The sequence below is a fragment of the Entelurus aequoreus genome, linkage group LG10 (assembly GCF_033978785.1).
Source record: "Entelurus aequoreus isolate RoL-2023_Sb linkage group LG10, RoL_Eaeq_v1.1, whole genome shotgun sequence".
In the NCBI taxonomy this organism is placed as follows: Eukaryota; Metazoa; Chordata; class Actinopteri; order Syngnathiformes; family Syngnathidae; genus Entelurus; species Entelurus aequoreus.
The window spans coordinates 77,617,299-77,644,720 of record NC_084740.1 but is presented as its reverse complement, the minus strand read 5'-3'; the positions used below and the strand labels follow the sequence as shown (position 1 = coordinate 77,644,720).

The 27,422-nt window shown below is 38.2% G+C and overlaps 2 protein-coding genes across 3 annotated transcripts; one reads left to right on the top strand and one right to left on the bottom strand.

The window, feature by feature from the left end:
• Positions 1-1,636: 1,636 nt before the first annotated feature.
• On the top strand, positions 1,637-11,319 carry cln5 (CLN5 intracellular trafficking protein). 2 transcript variants are annotated; one of them, XR_009827595.1, is made up of 5 exons: positions 1,637-1,819; positions 5,526-5,700; positions 5,762-5,987; positions 8,419-8,962; positions 8,993-11,319. XR_009827595.1 is itself a non-coding variant. In XM_062061785.1 (4 exons), the coding sequence occupies exons 1-4, from the start codon at positions 1,719-1,721 to the stop codon at positions 8,904-8,906; spliced, it is 990 nt and encodes a 329-aa protein (XP_061917769.1). In that variant the 5' UTR covers positions 1,637-1,718; the 3' UTR covers positions 8,907-11,319. The 2 variants fall into 2 exon arrangements, 1 of the variants encoding a protein (XP_061917769.1); XM_062061785.1 differs by having other exon boundaries at positions 8,419-11,319.
• fbxl3a (F-box and leucine-rich repeat protein 3a) lies at positions 10,917-27,167 on the bottom strand. Its single transcript, XM_062061784.1, has 5 exons — positions 26,857-27,167; positions 24,812-25,183; positions 24,610-24,732; positions 19,324-19,495; positions 10,917-16,500 (listed from the first exon to the last, which is right to left on the bottom strand). The coding sequence occupies exons 2-5, from the start codon at positions 25,181-25,183 to the stop codon at positions 15,860-15,862; spliced, it is 1,308 nt and encodes a 435-aa protein (XP_061917768.1). The 5' UTR covers positions 26,857-27,167; the 3' UTR covers positions 10,917-15,859.
• Positions 27,168-27,422: the final 255 nt, after the last annotated feature.

Genomic DNA, 27,422 nt, shown 5'->3' with positions numbered 1-27,422 from the left:
GACGTCCGAGACCAAAACTGGGAATATAATCCCAGAGAAGGGGGAAAAAACGGTCAGCTATTTTGTAGGTTGAAGAAACAATATGATTAGGTTATATATACATGCGTATATCCTACATAAAAATTGGGTTGGAAGGCTAGACTAAATTTAGACTTGTCCACAATCTGGACTGTGGTCCTAACTTTTACCCCTGTTGGCTTTTACAATCTGTATCTTCATAATTTATTTCAACTTTATGTTATTCAAGTACGACATTTTTAAATGTAATTGATGTCATTGATAAGCAATTCTATTATGGTCATACTCTTGTTTGCTAGCGGCTAGGATTTCAGTACTATTGAAGATCTTTGCTCCTTCTCAACTCTGTGGTAATATTCTTTTCACAAAATACAACCAATAGTACGTTAAAGTTAAATCTTACTTGTGAAAAGTAATCCCCCCGATTCCTATTTTCAACAGTCCGCTCATTTGAGCAGGAAAACGCTGAACACCATCTTTGTTTTCTACCTGTCAACTGTCAGTTTAGCATCTTTGTTTTCTACCTGTCAACTGTCAGTTTAGCATCTTTGTTTTCTAGCTGTCAACTGTCAGTTTAGCATCTTTGTTTTCTTCCTGTCAACTGTCAGTTTAGCATCTTTGTTTTCTGGCTGTCAACTGTCAGTTTAGCATCTTTGTTTTCTATCTGTCAACTGTCAGTTTAGCATCTTTGTTTTCTACCTGTCAACTGTCAGTTTAGCATCTTTGTTTTCTAGCTGTCAACTGTCAGTTTAGCATCTTTGTTTTCTTCCTGTCAACTGTCAGTTTAGCATCTTTGTTTTCTAGCTGTCAACTGTCAGTTTAGCATCTTTGTTTTCTACCTGTCAACTGTCAGTTTAGCATCTTTGTTTTCTAGCTGTCAACTGTCAGTTTAGCATCTTTGTTTTCTACCTGTCAACTGTCAGTTTAGCATCTTTGTTTTTTACCTGTCAACTGTCAGTTTAGCATCTTTGTTTTCTACCTGTCAACTGTCAGTTTAGCATCTTTGTTTTCTACCTGTCAACTGTCAGTTTAGCATCTTTGTTTTCTACCTGTCAACTGTCAGTTTAGCATCTTTGTTTTCTACCTGTCAACTGTCAGTTTAGCATCTTTGTTTTCTACCTGTCAACTGTCAGTTTAGCATCTTTGTTTTCTACCTGTCAACTGTCAGTTTAGCATCTTTGTTTTCTATCTGTCAACTGTCAGTTTAGCATCTTTGTTTTCTACCTGTCAACTGTCAGTTTAGGCTGCTCGCCGGATCCTAATCACCACTTCAAGATGGCGGCCCAATTTCTCGCGTCACAGCAGCCAATGCTGCGTCTACTGAAAATATGTCTATGGGAGGAGGGTCTTTCTGTCTTCTTCGGTGGTCGCTAATCTGCCATGTTGTGCAACAGCGGCCTTCACTGGCGATAATAAATATTGCAGTCAAAAAATGTGCATTGTCGTTTATGAACATACACATATTTAAGCAGATTTGTCATCTACAATTCTAAGGTTTAAGAATAAAACTGTCTATCTGGTAAATATAATTTTTGTTTTCGCTCTAAACGTTGTTGTTTTTTTTGGCGAATCTGCTGTCGCTGCTTTCAAACTCGTGATGTTCAAACTGTCAACAAAACCACGTGACCAGCAATGCGGAAGTGCGTCGTCACACGAAGAGAAGCGTCGACTTGTTGGTTTTGATGTTTTGAGCTCCGAACATGATCTGCACGGAGATTTGTCTCTGCTCCTTCATCTCCTTGCTCGCGTTTCTTCACGTCGTCACCGCAGTCAAGAAGCAAACATGGCCGGTGCCTTACAGGTAGGAAGTTTCACGGAACTTTTACAAGTGGCTACAAACTATTTCAAGTCATGTGACATAACCCGGAAGTAAATAGCCTGAGTAAAAGCCCATTTTTTAAAATAAAAATAGGGTTTAAGACAGAATATCTGTGCATGCCAGGAGTTCTCACATGTTTAGGTGTGTATTGTTTTATACTTGAACCTTTAGGAGTGAGAGGTGGTTTTTCAGAGAGCTCATTCCTCCATAGTTAATTTTAATGTAATTTAAACAACAATGTGTTACTATTGTGCACCCTGAGTCCTGACTGAGTACTTCCCTCCAGACCAGACAATGGCTGTCTTGTAAACACATTCATTCTCATGGGATTCTTGGGATTTTAATTACATGTGATAATTGCATTACTTTATGGAGAATAAAGTAATGCAATATTACAAGACAAAAGTCAGGGAATAAATGTGTAATGTTTAGAAAAAAATGGGGTAATCTTCCAATAATAATAATTTAAAAAAAAAAGAATATTGCAAGAATTGAGTCATACGTCTTGCAAAAACAGATTTTCAGGGAATACATTGGAATAAGAATAAAAATATATATTTTAGAGGAATACATTCTTACAGTCACAAAATGGGTTATTTTACGAGGAAAAAAAGTCATAATATTGCAATGATGAAGTTATTTTTAAGGTAATACATTTGTAATATTATTTTGGGGGAAAGTTGTTATATTGCAGAAATATAGTCCTAATTTTACAAGACAAAAAAGCGTTATAATGGAAGAATATTTTCATGGAGTACTGTATGTCATATTATAGAAGTATGGCGTGTAATTTTCAGAGAATACAGTTTTATTTGTACATCGGAAACATTTTCATAATTTTATGAGAAAGTCAGAATAGGAAGCAAGCTGTAAATTCTCCAGAAGGAAATTGCAATGCTCATTATTTTCAAGGAATACATTTGCAGTGTTTAGAATAACATTTGTTCATCTTCCGATTCAAATAAGACTTAAGTCATACTTTTGAAAAAAACTGATTTTCAGGCAACACATTTGAATGATGCAAGTAATAAAAAATATATTTTTAGAGTAAAACATTCTTACCATTACAAGAAAATTAATTTTGCAATGAAAACGTTTTAATATTGCAGAGATGAAACTGTTATTTTTTAGATAATAAATTAGAACATTATTTTGGGGTTAACATTATTACATTGCAGAAATATAGCCTTCATTTTACAATACAAAAAGCGTTACAATGGAAGAATAAAGTTTACATTTTTATACAAAAAACTTTGTATTGTTTTTATTATATTATACATCAATTTGAATAATATAAGGAATACAAATATATTTTAAAGGAATACATTTTTACCATTACAAAAAAGTAATTACGAGAGAACAAAGTCATAATATTGTAAAGAGGAAACTGTTATTAGATAATGCATGTTTAATATTATTTTGGGCAAGTGTTATTTATATTGCAGAAATATAGTCTTCATTTTACAAGACAAAAAAGTGTTGTAATGAAAGAATGAAGTTAAAAATGCAAGACAAAAAGCTTTATATTGTTTTAAAAAAATAAAAAATAAATTGTGGAAAAAAAAGAGTCAAAGACTTGTATTGCAACTAAGGTGTACGAAGGTAGGAAAAAAAGTTGAGCATAATAAATAATTAATTATCAAAAATGATATGAAAATGAATCATTTTCTTTATGGTTTGTTTACTACATAAACCTTTCAGTTTCAGTTTATTTGGGACATGCATACGATACAATGTAATGCATCACATATTTCCAATTGTTTCATTACAGCACGTCCGAAAAGGAGTAGGAAGAAGCAGAGCTTATTTAATCCTACCCCTTTTCATACCATAGCAATTTTATCCCATGTCCTTGTTCTCTGTAACAGAACAGTGAATACATAAATAATAAAATAATAATTGTGTTTACTTACTATGGTAAGTAAACAAAATATTAAATACATAAATATTCTGTATCTCAAAAGAAAAAAAAAGGGTTCAAGATGTTCATCATAATTCTTGTTGTGTGTACTTAGTGAACACTTGTAGTTGGAACAGTCTCTTAAACTGAATCATATTGATGTTTTGTTTTATTTATTTTTTTACTTAATCCATTCCATCATTTAATTCCACATACTGATATGCTAAAGGCTTTAAGTGTTGTACGTGCATACAAATGTTTTAAATGACATTTTCCTCTAAGGTTATTTTCTCCTCTTTTGTTGAGAAGAATTGTTGTACATTCTTGGCTATCAGGTTATAGTTTGCTGTGTACATCATTTTAGCTGTTTGCACATGCACCAAATCATTGAGTTTTAATAATTGTGATTTAATAATGTTCTCTATATCCAACATTCAATCCACTTTATTTATATAGCACATTTACACAACAAGAATGTTTCCAAAGTGCTGCACAGCCATGTTAAAAACAATATTAAAAACAATATTATGCTACACCAATGACTGAATAAAACAAAGAATAAATGAATAGAAAACCAATACAGAGACAATATAAAAAATAAATATGATTAAAAACGATTTTAAAGGGTAAAACCAATGTACAAACAGTAAAATAGACATCAAAATTTATTTTAAAAAACCCAAAAAAAACTAACCACAGAGGACAACAGAGGACAGAAGACCACACAACTCACGTAGTGTTAAAAGCCAAAGAATAAAAGTGGGTCTTAAGACGAGACTTAAAACACTCCACTGTGGAAGCAGTTTGCATGATCTATTATTCTAATTGATCTTTTTTGTAACACCGTTAGTGAATGAAGTGTACATTTGTAGTTGTTTCCCCATATTTCTGCACAATAACTCAGATATGTAACACTAGTGAGCAGTAGACAATATGAAGTCATTTTTAGTCTACAACGGGGGTGTCAAACTCATTTTAGATGGGGGCCAAAAATCTACTCCCAAGTGGGCCAGACTGGTAAAATCACGGCACGATAACTTAAAATTAAAGACAACTTCAGATTCTTTTCTTTGATTAAAAATAGAACAAGCACATTCTGAAATTGTACAAATCATAATGGTGTTTTTTTTTTTTTACACTTTAAATGTTGCGGTTAATAGTATTCCATCTTTATTTGTCCTTATTTATACTTTCTGAATAAATGATGTGATAATGTTCATCAGTCAAATCATTGGTGTTCATTTTCAATCTATCAAGATAAAAAAATGATATCAAAATAAAATTACAGTATGTTATTTAGATAGATAGATAGTACTTTATTGATTCCTTCAGGAGAGTTTCCTCAGGAAAAATGTATGTAGTTTGATCTTTTTCCCTGGACTGATGTACTAACATCATGTGGTTTATTTTGTACATATGTAGCATCATCTACAAAGATACAAAGAATTGCTATTGCGACCTCCAGTGGACACATTTAGAACAGCAGTTTCTTTCATTCAAAAATTTCAGGTTAATTTTTATACTTTGCAAACTCGTCCCGCGGGCCGGATAAAACCTGTTCCTGAGCCTGATCCGACCCTCAGGCCGTACGTTTGACACCTCTGGTCTACAACATGTTTTGCTTTATTCATTATTGACGTCAATATTCAATATTGACCTTGTCATGTTAAATCTAAGCGGTTAAAGAAACGGCGGCCATTTTTGAGCAGGCACACCAAAGTAGTCTGCAAGGAATCAGCTGTAGAAGTATAACCCATTCACATCTTCATGTGTTCACGTCCTCCGCAGACGCTACGACCGACGTCCTGACGCGGACGCTTACTGCCAGGCTCTCTACCCGTTCTGTCCCACGGGCGACCGCGACGGCCGCATTCCCTTCATGAGGGACAGCGACGTCATTTCGGTGTATCGCCTGCAGACTCCAGTGTGGGAGTTCAAATATGGAGACCTGCTGGGGAATCTGGTGAGTCCAAAATGACAGAGGCTAACGATATTAGCCAATAGCTGAACTTGTGTTTTGTTAGCACATCATGCACGACGCCGTGGGCTTCAGCAGCGCCCAGACCAGTGCCAACTACACCATGGAGTGGTACGAACTCTTCCAGCTGGGCAACTGCACCTTCCCCCACCTCAGACCCGACATGTACGCCCCCTTCTGGTGCAACCAGGGAGCCGCCTGCTTCTTCCATGGCATCGACGACGCCCATTGGTCCAAGAACGGAACCCTGGAGAAAGTCGCCGAAATCAGCGGTAAGTTCCATCGCAGTTTGGAACGCTAACGGGTAGCCACCTCGCGACCACTACTACGGTATCGCGATACGGAAATGTATTGGATGCATCCCGATGTCGACAACACAAACACTGATTATGACAGATTCAGCATGTCACAAAGAAACTATTGATATTAAATGGTAGGTTGATACCACTAGTTGAAATACCAATGTCATCCATTGCGATATCAATGTTTTATACTTGTTTATCAACACTGTAACAAAAACATGATATAATATTGTCAACATTTTATGACATCCTGATATTATACAAATTGTAAGAGTAGGTTCATTGTGATATCAATATTTTAAACTAGCTTATCGATGTTATCCTATTAAAAATACCAATATCATCCATTGGGATATCAATATTATATACTTGCATATCAGTACTGTAACAAAAAAGATAATGACATAATATTGTCAACATTTTACGACATCCTGATATTACGCAACATGTATGATTAGGTTGATTGCGATATCAATGTTTCAAATTGGCTTATAAATATTATCCAATTAAAAATACAGATATCCATTGCGATATCAATATTTAATACTGGTGTATCAATACTCTAACAAAAAAGATGATATAATAGTGCAATTGTTTATTCTTCTAGCCAGACTTGTGTTTACTTCCACATTACATCATTCTTTGAAGACCTAATCAACCCAATTGGATGATACAACAGTGTTGAAATTCTGATATTATACTAAATGTGTGATTAGGTTAATTACGATATCAATATTTTGTGATGAGGTGGCGACTTGTCCAGGGTGTACGCCGCCTTCCGCCCGAATGCAGCTGGGATAGGCTCCAGCGACCCCAAAAGGGACAAGCGGTAGGAAATGGATGGATGGATGGATGTGTGATTAGGTGAATAGCGATATCAATATTTTAAACTGGCTTATTGATATTATCTAATCAAAAATACTGATATCAATATTTTATACCTGTATATCAATTCTGTAACAAAAAAGATGATATCATAGTTTCAAGATTTCATAATATCCTAATATTATACAAAATGTGTGATTAGTTAATTGCGATATCAATATTTTAAACTGGCTTATCCAATTAAAAATATTGATATCATCCATTGCAATATCAGTATTTTATACAGGTATTTCAATAGTGTAACAAAAAAGATGATAATAGTGTCGAAATTTGATGATATCCAAATATTGTACAAAATGTATCATTAGGTTAATTGCAATATCAATATTTTAAACTGCCCTATCAATATTTTCCCAATAAAAATACCAATATCATTCATTGCGATATCATTATTTTATACTTGGATATCAATACTGTCAGAAAAAAAGATGATATACTAGTGTCAACATTTGATGATATCCTGATATTATACAACATGTATAATTGGTTAATTGCGATGTCAATATTTTAAACTGGCTCATCAATATTATCCAATTAAAAATACTGATATCCATTGCGATATCAATACTTTATACTGGCATATCAAATCTGGAATAAAAAAGATGATGTGATAGTTTCAAAATTTGATGATATCCTGATATTATACAAAATGTGTGATTAGGTTAATTGTGATATCAATATTTTAAACTGGCTCATCAATATTATCCTATTAAAAATACTGATATCATCCATTGTGATATCAGTATTTTATACTGGCATATGAATACTGTAACAAAAAAGAAAATGATAAACATACACTAATAGTGTCGAAATTTGATGATATTCTGATATTACATAAAATGTAAGATTAGGTTGATTGCGATATCAATATATTAAATTGGCTTATCAACATTATCCTATAAAAATACCGATATCGTCCATTGCGGTATCAGTATTTTATTCTGGCATATCAATACTGAAACAAAAAAGGTGATATAATAGTGACGAAATTTGTTGATATCCTGATACTATACAAAAATGTATGATTAGCTTAATTGCGATATCAATACTTCAAAGTGGCTTATCAATACTGCACCATTTTTTTAAAAAAAACAGTGATACAGTATCTCAGTATTTCATCATAAAAGATAATATTATCCATAGTGATAATTGATACTGTCAAAATGTTACTATGTAACAAAAGTAATATCACAAGATCGATGACTGATTTGATACCATTTAAAACAAATAATCACAATACCAATATTAGCAGTTTATTGGTACTGTACAGTAAAAGATCATATTTGTATATCTTTATTTGAAACAATAGCATTAAATAAATGACTGCCATATTTGATGAGTTGATACTGGACCATAAAGTGTTGATAGTACTGATAAGAAAATAACGGTGATAGACATAATTGCAATAATGATATCATATTGTTGCGAAATAACAGCATTAGTAATATTTGGCAACACGGTACCTGAAAGAAAGTACAATTATTGCAGACTAATAAAAGGCAATCATGTGTTTCAGGTCATCAGTTTAACGAGATGGCCAGGTGGGTCCAGGACGACAACGCCACGGGGATCTACTACGAGACGTGGACGGTGCTCTCCGACCCGAGCCCCGACGCCAGCGTGTGGTTCGAGTCCTACGACTGCTCGCAGTTTGTGCAGCGCACGTATCGCACGCTGGCCCGCCTGGGCGCCAAACTGAGCAGCCGCACGCAGACCAACTACACCAAGGTCTACCTGTACAGCGGAGAGCCCGCCTACCTGGGCAACGACAGCGCCATATTCGGCCAGCCGGCGCTCAAGAACCTGGCGGCGGACATTCGGGATTTTTACCGGCCGTTCCGAGCGCACCAGTCCATGGCGGAGTTGGCGCTCAGCGTGATGGAGGCTTTCAAGAAGGTGGTGTTGGACAACAACTTTTACTTCTACTACAACTTTGAGTACTGGCGGCTGCCCATGAAGTCTCCTTACGTACGCATCACTTACCAGGAGGTGCCTTTGCCTTAACGCACTACCAAATACTCACATTACCAGAACGCAGTACTAAATACTCACATTTACCACAACACAGTACCAAAAACTCACATTTACCATAACACAGTACCAAATACTCAAATTACCATAACACAGTACAAATACTCAAATTTACCTTAACGCAGTACTAAATACTCACATTTACTTTAACGCAGTACTAAATACTCAAATTTACCTTAACGCAGTACTAAATACTCAAATTTACCTTAACGCAGTACTAAATACTCAAATTTACCTTAACGCAGTACTAAATACTCAAATGACCATAACACAGTACTAAATACTCAAATGACCATAACACAGTACTAAATACTCAAATTACCATAACACAGTACAAATACTCAAATTTACCTTAACGCAGTAATAAATACTCAAATTTACCTTAACGCAGTACTAAATACTCAAATGTACCTTAACACAGTACTAAATACTCAAATTTACCTTCACGCAGTACTAAATAGTCAAATTTACCTTAACGCAGTACTAAATACTCAAATTACCATAACACAGTACAAATACTCAAATTTACCTTAACGCAGTACTAAATACTCACATTTACCTTAACGCAGTACTAAATACTGAAATTTACCTTAATGCAGTACTAAATACTCAAATGTACCTTAAAGCAGTACTAAATACTCAAATTTACCTTAACGCAGTACTTAATACTCAAATTTACCTTAACGCAGTACTAAATACTCAAATTTACCTTAACGCAGTACTAAATACTCAAATTGACCTTAACGCAGTACTAAATACTCAAATTGACCTTAACGCAGTACTAAATACTCAAATTGACCATAATGCAGTACTAAATACTCAAATTGACCATAATGCAGTACTAAATACTCAAATTGACCATAACGCAGTACACTTGGGAGTAGCGCTTCAGTTGCCAGCTAGCGATTAGTGGACTAGTCACAATCTAGCGATTAGTGGACTAGTCACAATCTAGCGATTAGTGGACTAGTCACAATCTAGCATTTAAGGCTGTAGTTGCCAGCTAGCAATTAACGCGCCGTTTGTCAGCGAGCGATTAGCACTGTAGTTGCCAGCTAACAATTAGCACTCAAGTTGCCAATATAATTCATTGCGATATCATTGTTATACTATACTGATATACTAGTGTCAAAATTTAATGATATCCTAATATTGTACAAAATGTATAATTGGTTAATTGCGATATCAATATTTTAAACTGGCTTATATACTATTAAAAATACTGATATCCATTGCAATATCAATACTTTATACTGGTATATCAATACTGTAACAAAAAAAGATGATATAATAGTTTCAAAATTTGATGATATCCTAATATTATACAAAATGTGTGATTAGGTAAATTGCGATATCAATATTTTAAACTGGCTCATCAATATTATCCTATTAAAAATACCAGTATCATCCATTGTGATATCAGTATTTTATACTGGCATATCAACACTGTAACAATACATACACTAATAGTGTCGAAATTTGACGATATCCTGATATTACATCAAATGTATGATTAGGTTGATTGCGATAGCAATATTTAAAATTGGCTTATCAACACTATCCTATTAAAAATATCGATATCATCCATTGCAATATCAGTATTTTATTCTGGCATATCAATACCGTAACAAAAAAGATACAACAGTGTCAAAATTTGATGATATCCTAATATGATACAAAATGTATAATTGGTTAATTGCGATACTAGTATTTTAAATATTATAAATATTATCCAATTAAAAATACTGATATCCATTGCGATATCAATATTTGATACTGGTACATAAATTCTGTAACAAAAAAGAAAAAATAATAGTGTCAAAATTTGATGATATCCTAATATTATACAAAATGTGTGATTAGGTTAATTGCGATAAATATTTGAAACTGGCTCATCAATATTATCCTATTAAAAATACCAATATCATCCATTGTGATATCAGTATTTTATACTGGCATATCAATACTCTAACAAAAAAGATAATGATATATATACAGTAATAGTGTCGAAATTTGATGATATGATATTGCATAGAATGTATGATTGGGTTGATTGCGATATCAATATTTTAAATCGGCTTAACATTATCCTGTAAAAAATACTGATATCATCCATTGCAGTAAATGACAGTACTGCGAGCTGGCGGCATCTCCTACCCACGTTAAAAGCTATATCCTGAAGGCCAGCACAACACTTTTGAATATTCAAGTAGTTTTTAGTTAAATTATGCCACATTAAAATTATTTTTTAATAATTGATACATTTGCTAACACGAGAGTGTAGGAACTGGATCACTTTTCATCTGGTTCTTGGGTATGAAAGTGCTTCCCCTTTGGAATTGATCACGAGTCGTAAGGGGAAGGATAATAAAAGTACATTTTTACATCATTGCAATCAAACAGCGTTTTTATTTGCACAAGAACTTCAGACTTCCTTCTGAAAGGAAAAAGTCAAAGGCAAACTCACGTGAACTTGCCCATTCTTTCCCCCGACAGGAGCGCCAGCTGGGCCGCTAACACATTTTGCTGGACGATATATTGTCAACAAATTATCGCAGAGAAACGACATTATCGTCTGTCATTTTTACGAAAATGACTCATGGACGTTTGGCTTTGCAATGACATTTTATCCCCCTAATTATTTGTACTTTGCTCACTAGGGACTGTCCGTGTGTGCCTGGAAGTTTCCGGTCCCGCCAACATAGACAAAGGTTGTCAGAAAGGATTCACTCCATTAATTCTATGCTGGTTCTGAGAGTGATGCACATAATGAACCCTCTTGCGCCATAATTGGACGCGACAGACTGACAAAGAAAGCAAGCGCCGAGTGAACCCTCTTGCACCCTAGTTGGAAGCGACACACACCACCAGACTTACCAGTTTTTATTCTCAAGCCACCAACAAACCAAATAATGCACTACACACTGGCCTGTGGAATACAATATTACTGTCTTTTTAAATATTTTACTGTCTTTTTAAAACAGAAATTGCTTATTTTATGATCCCTGCATATTTCTCAGGCCATGCGTGTGCGATGTGTGTGTGTTTGGAATTTGTTTCTTGGCGACTGTTGGTTTTTGTGTGCGTGCTTCATGTGGGGTTCACTTTGTGCTTTAAACTGAATGGTGTTGAATGTTATTTACAATGACAATGAAAGGAATCTAAGTAAATCCAAGAAAAAAAAGCACAGCGTGAACCCTTCTGCAAAATGACTGAAAACGACAGGCGAAATAAACAAGCACAGAGTGAACCCTGTTCTATTGATTTCGGCAACCCATCGCACAAACGCAAACATTTAAACTATTCCTTGAACAAAATATCCATGGAACACAGCAGCTCCCTCGTGTGGACATACTTCACAAGTCATTTGAATGAATACTGTACATTCTCCTTTTAATCTCCATTTAAAAGCAGGAATATTAATATCGTAGACAACTACAGCGTGAGGTAGTTCACATTGTATATTAACCCACAGTAAGCAGGTAGACAAATACAGCGTGAAAAAGTTCACAAATTGGTGCTTAGAAACTAACTGACAAAGTAAACCTCAATGAAGAAGGTTATAATTGCAATTCTACAGAAGGAGCGTTATTTGATATCCAAATTGCTGTTCCAAAACTTAAAAGTTGCATTTTTTTTTACTTGGCTGCGTAATTCAATAGACCCCACTATTGTTACGCAACTGGTTGCATTTTTCAAGGAAAGAACCAACCCTCTTGTACCTTGATTACAAGTGACAGCCAAAGAAAAAAAGCACAGAGCGAACCCTCTTGCACTCTGATTGGAGGCGACGAAGAAAACAAACATGATCAACCAAACAGGGCAAAGTTATCGGGTTCCTTTTTATTTATCATTCAATTAATTGATTTATTGACTATCGTGTTTTCAGACGTGATGAGACAAAAAGCAGCATGCACAGATCATTTAAAAAAAAAACTTGAAACAAAAATGCACCTGAGGGTCCCGAAAGTGCGGGCGAAGTTTGTGCATCGCAAGCGACTTGGCTAATTAAAAACAATCTCGCTAATTACGTCATAGATTTCTATACATTTATCGGATTGCTTCAAGAGGAATTACCATTAGGGATGTCCGATAATGGCTTTTTGCCGATATCCGATATTGTCCAACTCTTTAATTACAGATACCGATATCAACCGATACCGATATCAACCGATATATGCAGTTGTGGAATTAACACATTATTATGCCTAATTTGGACAACCAGGTATGGTGAAGATAAGGTACTTTTTTAAAAAAATTGTAAAATAACATAAATAAATTAAAAACATTTTCTTGAATAAAAAGAAAGTACAACAATATAAAAACAGTTACACAGAAACTAGTAATGAATGAAAATGAGTCAAATGAAGTGTTAAAGGTTAGTACTATTAGTGGAGCAGCAGCACGCACAATCATGTGTGCTTACGGACTGTATCCCTTGCAGACTGTATTGATATATATTGATATATAATGTAGGAAGCAGAATATTAATAACAGAAAGAAACAACCCTTTTGTGTGAATGAGTGTAAAAGGGGGAGGGAGGTTTTTTGGCTTGGTGCACTAATTGTAAGTGTATCTTGTGTTTTTTATGTGGATTAAATTTTTTTTTAAAAACAAAAAAACAAAAAAAACCGATACCGATAAGAAAACCGATACCGATCATTTCCGATATTACATTTTAACGCATATATCGGCAGGCCGATATTATTGGACATCTCTAATTACCATTTGGTATTGACATAAGGTGCGCGGGGAATATCTGCCTGTACTACAAACATCGTGCAAACGGCCTTCGTCTGTAAAGCCGACGCACTTTTGCACGGGAAAAAAATCAAGCAAATTGAAGATGTTCATACCGTGGAATAACACCGTACACTTTAACATGACACACACACACACACATATCCATACATATATATACATATATATATTTCTATTTACTTACATCTCCGACGGCCATGTTTGTAGTTATGGCATCAAGATCCAAACACTTCCTTCCGCCTGAAGCCTGGATTATGCTCTTGCGTCATGGCTCGTTCCTCCCCATCCAAACTGTCCTGTGTAGCTTGCCGTACTCTCCCCACAAGAGGCCTTATGGGTCAGATTGTAGGACATTATTTCCCATGTGTTTACAACTCGTTCAGAGAGTGCACAAATGATTGGGGAACCCCGTTAGCGATAACAGCAACATTGATGAATTCCAGCTTCGTAATGTAACTGCCATTGTTTACTTGCGACAAACAAAGCTAAACTACAAACTTATACAAAGGTGCTGCTAATCTATGAATTTGTCTTCACTAATGGCCATAATGTTTTGTATACAACAACCTTAATAGTAGGAACACCCGCAGACTGAAAAGGTGTGTAATTGTGCTATGGCGCCATCTGTTGGACGAGTTTGCTTACTGCAGGTGCTGCGGGTTGAAAGTCTCCACTTTTTGTGCGATTCTTACCATGCAACAGCACCACAAGTGAGAGTTTAGCTTCACAACAGTAGTAGAGATTGTCAGGTTCAATAAATGGCAACTAGTTAGCCTGTTAAAAAGAACCTCGCTCCTCAGTCGCCAGAATGTTTCACACCAAATTACTGTGCATTGAAAAACTGTGCCACTGTTTTTTTTTTTACGTAAAATTCTGGTGACTGACTAAGATGCCTTTTTTTTTTACAGTGCATTACTGTAAATTGGAAAAACAGTACCACTGTTATTTTACTGCAAAATTCTGGCCACTGAGCTGCTACATTTTTACTATAAAACTTAAGAGCCCTGTTTTTACAGTGCATTGCTATAAAAGTAAAAATGGTACGGTATATTTCTGGCAACTGCGCTGCCACGTTTATACAGTGAAATCTATTGACTTTTTACAGTATAGCCTTGCGGACATGCCGCCAAGGATTGTTCATCTTGAAAGAGGTTAGTATGAATATGTACTAGATTTGGTTTGTTTTGCGGGCCAAACAAAGTGACACGACGAACCAAATTTGGCCCACGGGCCGCACTTCGGGCATTCTGTATTATAATATATTATAGTAACAGTAACATAACTAAAACAATTCATATGTACTAAACAGTCACATGTTTAATAGTACAGTTTTTGTGCTTATTTTTACACGCTATTGTAATCTAATCAAGCTAGTGTCGTTTGCAAGTGTCTGTGTTAGTATTATTAACTTACAGTGGCATTCTTTTTGTATTGTTTCAGTTTCAAAAATTCCCCATTAAATTCCCCAAAATGTTACTTTGGAGTTAAGTCTGTTCAGCTGATTGGAGAGCGAGCTTCCGCAGTTTATGTGAAAATTAGTTGTTTTACTCCCGTAGAAACAATTAAGGTATGTAATTAACATTTAAAAAATCCTTCGGTGTAAATAACTAATTTCACAACATAATCTACGGTTTATAGTCCGATGCGGCTAATATGTGGAAAAATATTGTTTTCTTCCAAATTTAGTGGGTGTGGCTTATATACCGGAGCACTCTATAGTCCAGAAAACACAATAAATGGCCGACGAGAATAACGATTACTCACTAAGTTGACGCTCTGTAAAACACTGACCACCAGTGCTCCGGCGAAGAATTGCACGCCAACTGCTTACTCCCCACAACGAGCTATAAACGGATTGAGATGATGTCAATTTAAAGCATAATCCAGGCTTCATCGTTTGAAAAACCGCGTCTCCATATTGTGCTGCAGAGCTGCAATTGAAGTGGTAGTGCAACAAACGATGTGCTGAGTCATCACTAGCTATACTCCTTTATAAAAAAGTTTCGTCGAGGGAAGAAGCCCGATGAGTTCCATGTTTGATGAGGCACAGCAGGTTTCTCGTATTCAAGACAACCATCTGAGATTTAGTGCTTCCGTGACTTTGGAATCTGCGTTATAGTTCCTGCACTTCACTCCACAGGAGTTCCACACTCGAGTCATTCTTTTACCAGGTGGGCATCATGTCCGGAAACCAAACCCGGCCCAGGTGCTTGGACACCTCCCAGTGGATTTCGTCCGGGGAGTACTTGTGATCCGGGATGAGCACTTCCTCCATGATGGAGAGCTGTGAGAGGCGGCGGCCGCACATTTTGACAAATTCCACGAAGGCGCTGCAGGAGACCTCACACTCGCCCAGGCCGATGGCCGACAATTGGGTGCAGTGCTTGGCGATGCGGATCAGCTCCTCATCCAGGGGGCGCAAACCGTTGGCGCACACTACCAGTTCCACCAGGCGGGGGCAGTAGAGGCCCACCCGACCAAGCACCTCCTTGCTGACGGAGCGGCCGAAGTAAAGATGCGTGACGGGGATCTCCTCGTTGAAAAAGGGCCCGAACTCGTCCTCGTAGAGGAAGAAGTACATGACCAGGTTGAACTTGGGCGAGTGGCGCACCATGGCGTCCCAGCTGCTCTTCTTGATGGTGTGAAAGTGCTGGCCCAGGTTCTCGCTCACCACGTCGATGCGCAGATGCTCTAGGTGTACGTGCTTCTCCGAGGAGAGGGCGAGCAGCAGCTCGTCGCTCAGAAGGTGGTAGTTCAACGCCAGCTCTCTCAGGCCGTGACATTGATCGGCCACACACATGATGCCTGAAAACACACCAAATTGCTTCTTTGAAGTATTTTCCACTTTGAATTTCAAAAACCAATACACTTAAGTGCATAATTTGGCTGAGGCTATAAAAAAAACTACTGCTAAATCAAGCATTTTCGGCTGCGACAATCCTTAATAAAAACCTGAGAAGACTGATGTAGATGATATATGATACAGAAGACATACATTTAGCAAAGCGATATAGCTTTTAGGGGCAGCACGGTGATACAGGGGTTAGTGCATGTGCCTCACAATACGAAGGTCCTGGGTTTGATCCCCGGGCTCGGGGTCTTTCTGTGTGAAGTTTGCATGTTCTCCCTGGACTGCGTGGTACTCCGGCTTCCTCCCCATACTTGCCAACCTTGAGACCTCCGATTTCGGGAGGTGGGGGGCGTGGTTAAGAGGGGAGGAGTATATTTACAGCTAGAATTCACCAAGTCAAGTATTTCATATATAATATATATACATCCTGAAAATATGCAAACAAGTCTGTGTTTAGATAATTGATATTTCAAACTTGCATAAATAAATATTAAGGAATACAACATAACTTGGCTTCTGAGAGCTTCAAAATGTAATGAATAAAATGCTAAAGTTGTTGATAAACAAGCAATTGTTTTAATAATTAAATATGGTCATTTTAAATGAATTATTATGATCATTTAAAATTTATTATTTCAAATATGTTTATTTTAATGTATAATTCTATGGCTGGATGTAATAAGGAGTCAGAAAAAATACAAATAAAAATACAATTAATTTTGATGTTTTTAGCAAAATATAGTAAAAATGTATTTAGTTTTTTTTAAATAAATTAATAAATATATTTATTTTTAGGTAAGATAAACATAATAATACAATTTATCTCTAGTCTGGATGATTTAGTTCTTGTCACCCTGTTGTCCTCCCCTCTCTTCCCCGAGGATGGCTCCATGAGCTGGGCAAACGCCTGGAGATGCCCTACTTCAACAACACGGTCGGCGGCCCGTGGGTGCGGAGCTCGTATATCGCCGCCCTCTACTTCACCCTCAGCAGCCTGACCAGCGTCGGCTTTGGCAACGTGTGCGCCAACACGGACGCCGAGAAGATCTTCTCCATCTGCACCATGCTCATCGGAGGTATGCCGGACGCCTCGTATGGAATAACGTGATTGGGCAGGCACGCTGTTTATATCGTGGGAAAGCGGACGTGAAAAAAGGCTGTCCTCACTCAGGTCCGCATGGAGCTGGAGGGGGCGTGGCTTCCAGCTCCGGCTGTAATCAATAGCTTCTTCTTTTTCGCTTTCCTCCTGTTGTGGGGCAGACTGGGTCGTACATGGACATGCATCCTCCACTGTTGCCATTTATAATACAAATTAGTGTACATCTCTCACTTATACTGGTCAGTAGACTCCATATGGAAGCGCTAAAAACTGCAATAAAGTGGGCGGGGAGAAGACGCAGTCGAAGTGGAGGCAGTAAATAAGGCCCATCCTAAAGAGGCGGTCAGAAAGGGGCTTGAAAACGGTCTGTAAAACATCATCCATGCAAAATGTTGACCAAAGAACCATCATTACATGTTGTGTAGACCACAAGTAAGTGTTTTAAATGTACAAAATAAATCATGATATGACCCCTTTGAAGGGGAACTGCACTTTTTCTGGAATTTTGCCTATCGTTCACAATTATTATGAAAAACATGAGGGATGGAATTTTTTTTTAATGCATTCTAAATATTAAATAAACGTAAATAAAAGTCAGCTTACAGCGGAGCCAATGGGAGCTGAGCTATTGCGCCCATAAAATCTGATAAATAACCATTCAAAAAGCGCCAACAATACTCAATTTACACGTTGTGACTTAAATATTAACCAAGTATTAGTGATATTGTTATTATAAGGACTAACGCAGACAAACTTCCGTTTGTCCCTGTTTACATCGAGTGGTCTGCTGTTTCTTCGCTTCCCTGCTCCCCGTAAGTTTATTGTTGATCATTTTTAAATGTAAATCACGCATCTCACCTGGAAAGTAGATGGCTGAGAATATAAATCAACAAGTTGGGACACTTTGACCGCCATGTATGACCTGGAACTGGCAAGAACGACACAAAAAGCGCTTGTTCCCCTCCACCCCATTTCTTCACAATAATTATGAGACTGGGAATATTTGAACATCCCAGCAGTCGGCATCCTATTAGACAGTAGACCTTATACAGTTTTATTATGTTTGTTGTCTCTCATAAAGTCTGCAGTGAGCAGAAATCAGTGATAAAGGGGAAAAAAAGCAAACGTGATGCGTTTTTTTCAATCAATACGCCGCGTATGCCTAAACTGATCAAAATACGTAAATGTTAAATGTTATTATAAATGTGCCTGTTACTACATTACTTATATACTTACATCATGTATATAAAACCATAATGGAAGTGTTTGGATGTTTTTAGGGGCTCTTTAGACACAATTGAACAGCGCCCATAGGGTCCATTGTAAGTGGACTTTTGATCAAATTTAGAATGAATTTTAAAAAATCCATCCGTATTCATGTCTCTCATAACAAATGTGAAGAATAGGCAACATTCCAAAAAAGTACAGCCCCCTTAAACATTCACTTCTCCTGCTTTGCTGTGCTGAAAGCTATTACCGTTACACTATATCAGACTAGACACTTACGTCATTAACATCCAATTACATCATATGAAAGCACACAGCGTAGCGGCAAATATTCTGCTTAGCTGAGTTCTGTAAAAAGGCGATAAAAAATGCCAGCTTGTCAGTTCACAGTTTTAATGGGGCAAATTCTTTAGGATTTTTCTGCTTCAGTGTTTTCTACGCCATCACGTACCTGCTGGCGAGACATGAGGGCAGCTGCTCATCTTGAGCAGTTTAAGCGTGTCGCTGTTGTTGGCCACCAGCACCTTCAGCGAGGGGTCGTCCACCGGCGTGTCGTCGATCTTCAGCGACGACAGCGACTTGGAGTTGACGAAGACCACCGTCAGAGCAGAGATGAAGTGAGACTGGACGGAAGGAAGAAAAAGTGAAGGTTAGGGATGGGAATCGAAAACAAATCAGTGTATGATTTCCTTGGAATAGCTTGGCATTTTGTCAAGCGATTCTCTTATCGATTCTTCCGGGTGGGGATGACGTCATTACGCAACGTGCGTACTGCGTGTGACGTCAAATCACAAAATGGCCATGCCTGGTCGGAACATACACTAACATTTTACAAAAACAACCGCGCTACTTGTAATAATTGTAGGGCTGCTATTTCATCAAGGAGGACATACAATATGCTGAAATATTTGAACACACAGCATGCAACAATTATAAATGAAAGTCGTGTTTTTGAACCACTCCGATCTCATCCCAGTAGCAATAACGCCAGCACGTCATCTGAATACAACAGGTACTAACTCACCGCCTACCATGTTAACGCTATTATTTCTTCAAATGAAACGGAACCTTCTCATTTAGATGAGCATGACGAGAAACAGATTCTGATTGGCTCCGAGGCGGGCAGTTCCCACTCCAGTTCAGTTCATGTCTGCTGCTAGACGAATGTCACCGAGCAGCGACGAAGTTGGTGGTCTATTTGCTCCAGTAGACACTCTTAATTTCCAGTAGGTGAATGTTTAATTGTAGTCAGAGAAAAGTTGCATGTTTTCCTTCCACCAGATTTTCCCTCAGTCATTATATTATACAGTTGCAACTCGTAAAATTAGAGTATGGTCGCGTAAAAGTCCATTCATGTCAACAATCAACTTCAAATGTGAAACTAATATGTGATATTAACTCATTACCTGCAAAGTGAGGTATGTCAAGCCTTTATTATCATTTTGATGATCTTGGCTTACACTTTTTGAAACCCCACATTTTCTGAGATTTTTAAATGAAAGTTTTAATAAACTGTAAGCCATATCTCATTTTGCATGTACCGTATTTTTCGGACTATAAGTCGCAGTTTTTTTCATAGTTTGGCCGGGGGTGCGACTTATACTCAGGAGCGACTTATGTGTGAAATGATTAACACATTAGCGTAAAATATCAAATAATATTATTGATCTCATTCACGTAAGAGACTAGACGTATAAGATTTCATGGGATTTAGCGATTAGGAGTGACAGATTGTTTGGTAAACGTATAGCATGTTCTATATGTTATAGTTATTTGAATGACTCTTACCATAATATGTTACGTTAACATACCAGGCACCTTCTCAGTTGGTTATTTATGCCTCATATAACGTACACTTATTCAGCCTGTTGTTCACTATTCTTGATTTATTTTAAATTGCCTTTCAAATGTCTATTCCTGGTGTTGGCTTTTATCAAATACATTTCTCCCAAAAATGCGACTTATACTACAGTGCGACTTATATATGTTTTTTTCCTTCTTTGTTACGCATTTTCGGCCGGTGCGACTTATACTCCGGAGCGACTTATACTCCGAAAAGTACGGTAATAAGGCAATATCACATTACTAAATGTTACATTCTTGTGTCATTTACACATGATTTATTTTGTTAAAGTCTACAGAAGAATATTAATTTATTTTCTAAAAAGTATTTTTCCCCCTCCTATGCTACATACAGTATGTGGCCTCACTGTAGGCTTTCTAAGGTCATGTTACCTCTAAACTAAACTAAATTGAGTCTAATGCACCCTTTTTTCTCTTTTTTTTTTTAAGGAACCAAATTGTTAAACAGAATCGAAAGAAAGAATTGGAAACCGGAAAATCTTGCCAATTCCCATCCCTAGTGACGATTAATATTCTTTGTACGCAACTAGAGAACGTTGGTTAGGTATACGAATGCGCATGTTGCCCGCCCTCTTAAAAGGGGAGGGGGTGTCGCACTAATATACAATGAAAATTTCAACCTTACCCCTAACCTAAATAATAAATATAAATCGTTTGAGGTGCTTACTATGAGGTCTGTCACACCGCTACCTCTCGACCTGGCTGTTATCTACCGCCCCCCTGGGCCCTATTCGGACTTTATCAGTGAATTCTCAGAGTTCGTTGCTGATCTAGTGACGCACGCCGACAATATAATCATAATGGGGGACTTTAATATCCATATGAATACCCCATCGGACCCTCAGTGCGTGGCGCTCCAAACCATAATTGATAGCTGTGGTCTTACACAAATAATACATGAACCCACGCATCGCAACGGTAATACAATAGATCTAGTGCTTGTCAGGGGTGTCACCACCTCCAAAGTTATGATACTTCCATATACTAAAGTAATGTCCGATCATTACCTTATAAAATTTGAAGTTTTGACTCTTTGTCAACAAGCTAATAATAATAATAACTGCTATAGCGGCCGCAACATTAATGCTGCCACAACGATGACTCTTGCTGACCTACTGCCTTCGGTAATAGCACCATTCCCAAATTATGTCGGCTCTATTGATAAACTCACTAACAACTTTGACGATGCCTTGCGCAAAATTATTGATAGTATAGCACCGCTAAAGCAAAAAAGGGCCCCTAAAAGGCGCACCCCATGGTTTACAGAAGAAATTAGAGCTCATAAATTATCATGTAGAAAACTGGAACGCAAATGGCGCGCGACTAAACTTGAGGTTTTCCATCAAGCATGGAGTGATAGTTTAATAACTTATAAACGCATGCTTACCTTAGCTAAAGCTAAATACTACTCAAATCTCATCCGCCTCAACAAAAACGATCCTAAATTTCTGTTTAGTACAGTAGCATCGCTAACCCAACAAGGGACTCCTCCCAGTAGCTCCACCCACTCGGCAGATGATTTTATGAATTTCTTTAATAAGAAAATTGAACTCATTAGAAAGGAGATTAAAGACAACGCATCCCAGCTACAACTGGGCTCTATTAACACAAATACGACTGTATATACGACGGACACTGCCCTCCAAAATAGTCTCTCTATTTTTGATGAAATAACATTAGAGGAATTATTACAGCGTGTAAGTGGGATAAAACAAACAACATGTTTACTTGACCCACTTCCTGGGAAACTTATCAAGGAACTGTTTGTATTATTAGGTCCATCAGTGTTAAATATTATAAACGTATCACTTTCCTCCGGCACTGTTCCCCTAGCATTCAAAAAAGCGGTTATTCATCCTCTGCTCAAAAGACCTAACCTCGATCCTGACCTCATGGTAAACTACCGACCGGTCTCCCACCTTCCGTTTATTTCCAAAATTCTCGAAAAAACTGTTGCACAGCAGCTAAATGAACACTTAGTGACTAACAATCTCTGTGAACCTTTTCAATCCGGTTTCAGGGCAAATCACTCTACGGAGACAGCCCTCGCAAAAATGACTAATGACCTATTGCTAACGATGGATTCTGATGAGTCATCTATGTTGCTGCTTCTTGATCTTAGCGCCGCTTTCGATACCGTCGATCATAATATTTTATTACAGCGTATCAAAACACGTATTGGTATGTCAGACTTAGCCTTGTCTTGGTTTAACTCTTATCTTACTGACAGGATGCAGTGCGTCTCCCATAACAATGTGACCTCGGACTATGTCAAGGTAACGTGCGGAGTTCCCCAGGGTTCGGTTCTTGGCCCTGCACTCTTTAGTATTTACATGCTGCCGCTGGGTGACATCATACGCAAGTACGGTGTTAGCTTTCACTGTTATGCTGATGACACTCAACTCTACATGCCCCTAAAGCTGACCAACACGCCGGACTGTAGTCAGCTGGAGGCGTGTCTTAATGAAATTAAACAATGGATGTCCGCTAACTTTTTGCAACTCAACGCTAAGAAAACGGAAATGCTGATTATCGGTCCTGCTAGACACCAACATCTATTTAATAATACCACCTTAACGTTTGACAACCAAACAATTAAACAAGGAGACTCGGTAAAGAATCTGGGTATTATCTTCGACCCAACTCTCTCGTTTGAGTCACACATTAAGAGTGTTACTAAAACGGCCTTCTTTCATCTCCGTAATATCGCTAAAATTCGTTCCATCTTGTCCACTAGCGACGCTGAGATCATTATTCATGCGTTCGTTACGTCTCGTCTCGATTACTGTAACGTATTATTTTCGGGCCTCCCTATGTCTAGCATTAAAAGATTACAGTTGGTACAAAATGCGGCTGCAAGGCTTTTGACAAAAACAAGAAAGTTTGATCATATTACGCCTATACTGTATATACCTTTATATACATATATATATATACCTATACTGGCTCACTTGCACTGGCTTCCTGTGCACTTAAGATGCGACTTTAAGGTTTTACTACTTACGTATAAAATATTACACGGTTTAGCTCCAGCCTATCTCGCCGATTGTATTGTACCATATGTCCCGACAAGAAATCTGCGTTCAAAGAACTCCGGCTTATTAGTGATTCCCAGAGCCAAAAAAAAGTCTGCGGGCTATAGAGCGTTTTCTATTCGGGCTCCAGTACTCTGGAATGCCCTCCCGGTAACAGTTAGAGATGCTACCTCAGTAGAAGCATTTAAGTCCCATCTTAAAACTCATTTGTATAATCTAGCCTTTAAATAGACCCCCCCTTTTTTAGACCAGTTGATCTGCCGTTTCTTTTCTTCTCTCCTCTTCTCCCCTGTCCCTTGCGAGGGGGAGTTGCATAGGTCCGGTGGCCATGGATGAAGTGCTGGCTGTCCAGAGCCGGGACCCCGGGTGGACCACTAGCCTGTGCATCGGTTGGGGACATCTCTGCGCTGCTGACCCGTCTCCGCTCGGGATGGTTTCCTGTTGGCCCCGCTGTGGACTGGACTCCCGCTGATGTGTTGGATCCACTGTGGACTGGACTTTCACAATGTTATGTCAGACCCACTCGACATCCGTTGCTTTCGGTCTCCCCTAGAGGGGGGGGGTTACCCACATATGCGGTCCTCTCCAAGGTTTCTCATAGTCATTCACCGACGTCCCACTGGGGTGAGTTTTTCCTTGCCCGTATGTGGGCTCTGTACCGAGGATGTCGTTGTGGCTTGTACAGCCCTTTGAGACACTTGTGATTTAGGGCTATATAAATAAACATTGATTGATTGATTGATTGATTCATACGAAGCATTGCCGCAACATCTTGCAATTGTGAACGATGAAACAGAATGCTTCCAAACTGGATAGCTAGTCGACAGTGTTAGTAATACCTTTGAAACCTCCATGAAACTGGGCCTGGCTGTTGAGATGAGCCCCAAGGTCTTTAATGAGCAGTTCACCAACTGTGAAAGAATGTCACAGGCAGCCTCTGCAGACTCAGTGCTGCTGTCCACCTGGTGAGATGACATAAAAAGGAGATTGTTAAAAATGGTTTAAAGCCCTGTGAACATGTTTCAACAGAGGTGCTCCCACCTTGAAGCTAACATACTGCAGATGGTTAGAGTGCCTCTTGATGATCTGCTTGATAAGGTCCGGATGCGTGGCCTTCAGGTAGGAGCTGGCGGGCTGGTTGAGCTCAAACTCGAAGCATCTCCACAGCTCAGGCATGTGGAAGGCTTGGTTCCACCCACGGCACACCTGAGAGGCGTAGGCCCGGTCCAGCAGTGTTAGGTACTGAAAGATGTGGAGGATGAGCTCCTGGGGCAGGCGAGCCCAGTTGAAATCTGGCGAGGCGCCGGCCTCAGACACCGCAATCGACTCCTTCCGGATCTTCTTGCGAGCCTCGGGCGGGCTCTTGCTGGAGGAGTCGTTGCTGTCCTTCTTGGCGCCTTTCGTCCGCTTCATCTGAAACACGACAAAAACATTGCATTCACTCTCACTCAACTCGAAGTTCAGTGCTGCAAGAAATTATGAAAACCAAGCCGAAAGGTTGAAAAACACTGCTCTAAGACACTCAATATCCTACATTTACTGTCCCTACTGTGCGTAAATCGCTGGACCGGAGGTCCTTTCCTTTTAGAGCCCCCTTTGACTGGAATCATCTGCCTGTCTCTCTGGGGTCTTTATCAACCATTGGTCCCTTCAAAATGTCTCTTTTTGTTTATCTTAAAACTGAATGCCATTGTATGTAGTATGCCCTTGGTTGGAATTTAATTTAATAATAATATACTTCTGCCCGAATGCAGCTGAGATAGGCTCCAACGACCCCAAAAGGGACAAGCGGTAGAAAATGGATGGATGGATAGATATTATATTTATTTTACTGCATTATATGTTATTCTATTGTAAATATATACATTCTGAGAGAGTTGTGTGGGCTGAGAGGTATCTGAGCAAAATTGTCTTGAATGATAATCTGTAATCTTAACCTATAGTTACTATAACAATCTACAAGGTTAATATAGGTTGCTTCTCTTTCTTCCTCTCCATTTTTCTGCATTCTAGTTATCGGAACGTATATGTATTGTTGCATTTGAACAAGTGTATTGTTGATAATAGAGGTAAATTATTGGTATTGTTCATTATCAATAGTTCCTATTTCTATTGGTATTTGTATTGCTACATTTGTAGTGTAATAATGTTCATTGTCATTTCTGTATTATTATTTATTTCACTAACTGCTTCTTTGCTATCACTTTTACCATCATATTTGTACATGTCCTATTTGCTGATGTTGCTCTATTGTTGTTGTTATTGTTGTGTTTGCTGTTTTTTTTTGTCTCTGACTCATCCCCCTCTTGTCCCCCTCTGTCTTCCTTTTTCTTTTCTTTCTATCCCATCCTACTCCGGCCCGGCTGCACCAAATGATAATATAAATACATTGAATAAAGTCAAATACAAATAAGGCAACCAGAGAAGTATCCTACACTTCTCTTTTGGAAAGTAAATGTGAACAGCCGATATGGGCATCTACATCAACTGTATGATTTGCCTGAGTAGATGGACAGGACAAAAAAAAAGATTAAAAAAAGAATGATAGTCTGTAATTGTTTGTTGTGTAACTTGTCTTGTGTTGTACTGTATTGTGTTCATTTTAAATGTCTTTGCATCTCAAGGGCTTCTCCATTAATACATTCAACCTAATGTTTTGGTCGGTTAGCATAAGCAGTTTTTGAATCTGTTGCATTTGAGTCTTTAAGCAATAAATTGTGTGTTTGAAATAATTGGACAACAAGTAGAATAATACTGCACACATTCATTTAAAAAGTAGCTGGGAAAGTTCGCGAGCCCTTCAGACTCGCTGGCTAACCCTAACTAACCCTAGCTTCATAAACAAATACGTAAACTTCAAATATTGTCAATTATAGACAATATTAGGCAAACAAACGTATTGGAAACATACTGACGATGACATAAACGGTTACGTGAGCTAATATTGTGACAATATTGCTCAGTCGCTTCTTAGTCAACCAGAGGCATAATGTGAATATTGACCACTTAAGAAGATACAAATGTAATGTCTGTAGTAAATAGTTTGTATTTGTAATAGTTCAATGTGTAGAAGGCCACAAACCTACCTTGTTGACACTCAGTTAGCTTGCTAGCAGCTAAATCCCACAGCCGAGGTGAGCTTCACCCGGGGCCACGACCTGTGGAAGATCATTCGGCCCAGCAAAATATCGCGCATCGGAGAACAGTTGGGTCGTTGGTCGGTCGGTGAGCATGACAAACAAACACGCAAGTCCTGGGAGTTAATAGATCTAACGCCGCGACCACCGAGGCGCCTCGGCTGGAGTTGACCTAATTCTCACTGGGAGACAGTCCAACACCATAGACATATTCTAAGTAGACGCAACATGGCGCGCTAATGCCTACTGGCGCTGACGAGACGTGGGGCCGCCATCTTGGGAGTGGTGATCCGCTCCACTCAGTGCAATTCATTTTTGCAGGAGCAATGAACTGTCAGCGCATTTCATTCATTTTACCTCACTGAATACCACTGATTTTCACGCGCTTTTTTGTCATACTAGTAGTTATGATAAAGGACACATGTTTTATTGTTCATAGTTTGCTTAACAGTAATTAGAATATTCTTATATGCCTATACAGTGACCAGACGTCCCGAGATCAAAACTGGGAATAT

Excerpts from the sequence above, each read along its gene's own strand:
- fbxl3a (XM_062061784.1), bottom strand. The coding sequence starts at position 25,183 with ATGAAGCGGACGAAAGGCGCCAAGAAGGACAGCAACGACTCCTCCAGC. Across the intron at positions 24,733-24,811 it reads TGCAGTATGTTAGCTTCAAG|GTGGACAGCAGCACTGAGTC; the intron begins GTGGGAGCACCT and ends TCATCTCACCAG. Across the intron at positions 16,501-19,323 it reads CCCTCATGTCTCGCCAGCAG|GCATCATGTGTGTGGCCGAT; the intron begins GTACGTGATGGC and ends GTGTGTTTTCAG.
- cln5 (XM_062061785.1), top strand. The coding sequence starts at position 1,719 with ATGATCTGCACGGAGATTTGTCTCTGCTCCTTCATCTCCTTGCTCGCG. Across the intron at positions 1,820-5,525 it reads ACATGGCCGGTGCCTTACAG|ACGCTACGACCGACGTCCTG; the intron begins GTAGGAAGTTTC and ends CGTCCTCCGCAG. Across the intron at positions 5,701-5,761 it reads GAGACCTGCTGGGGAATCTG|CACATCATGCACGACGCCGT; the intron begins GTGAGTCCAAAA and ends GTGTTTTGTTAG.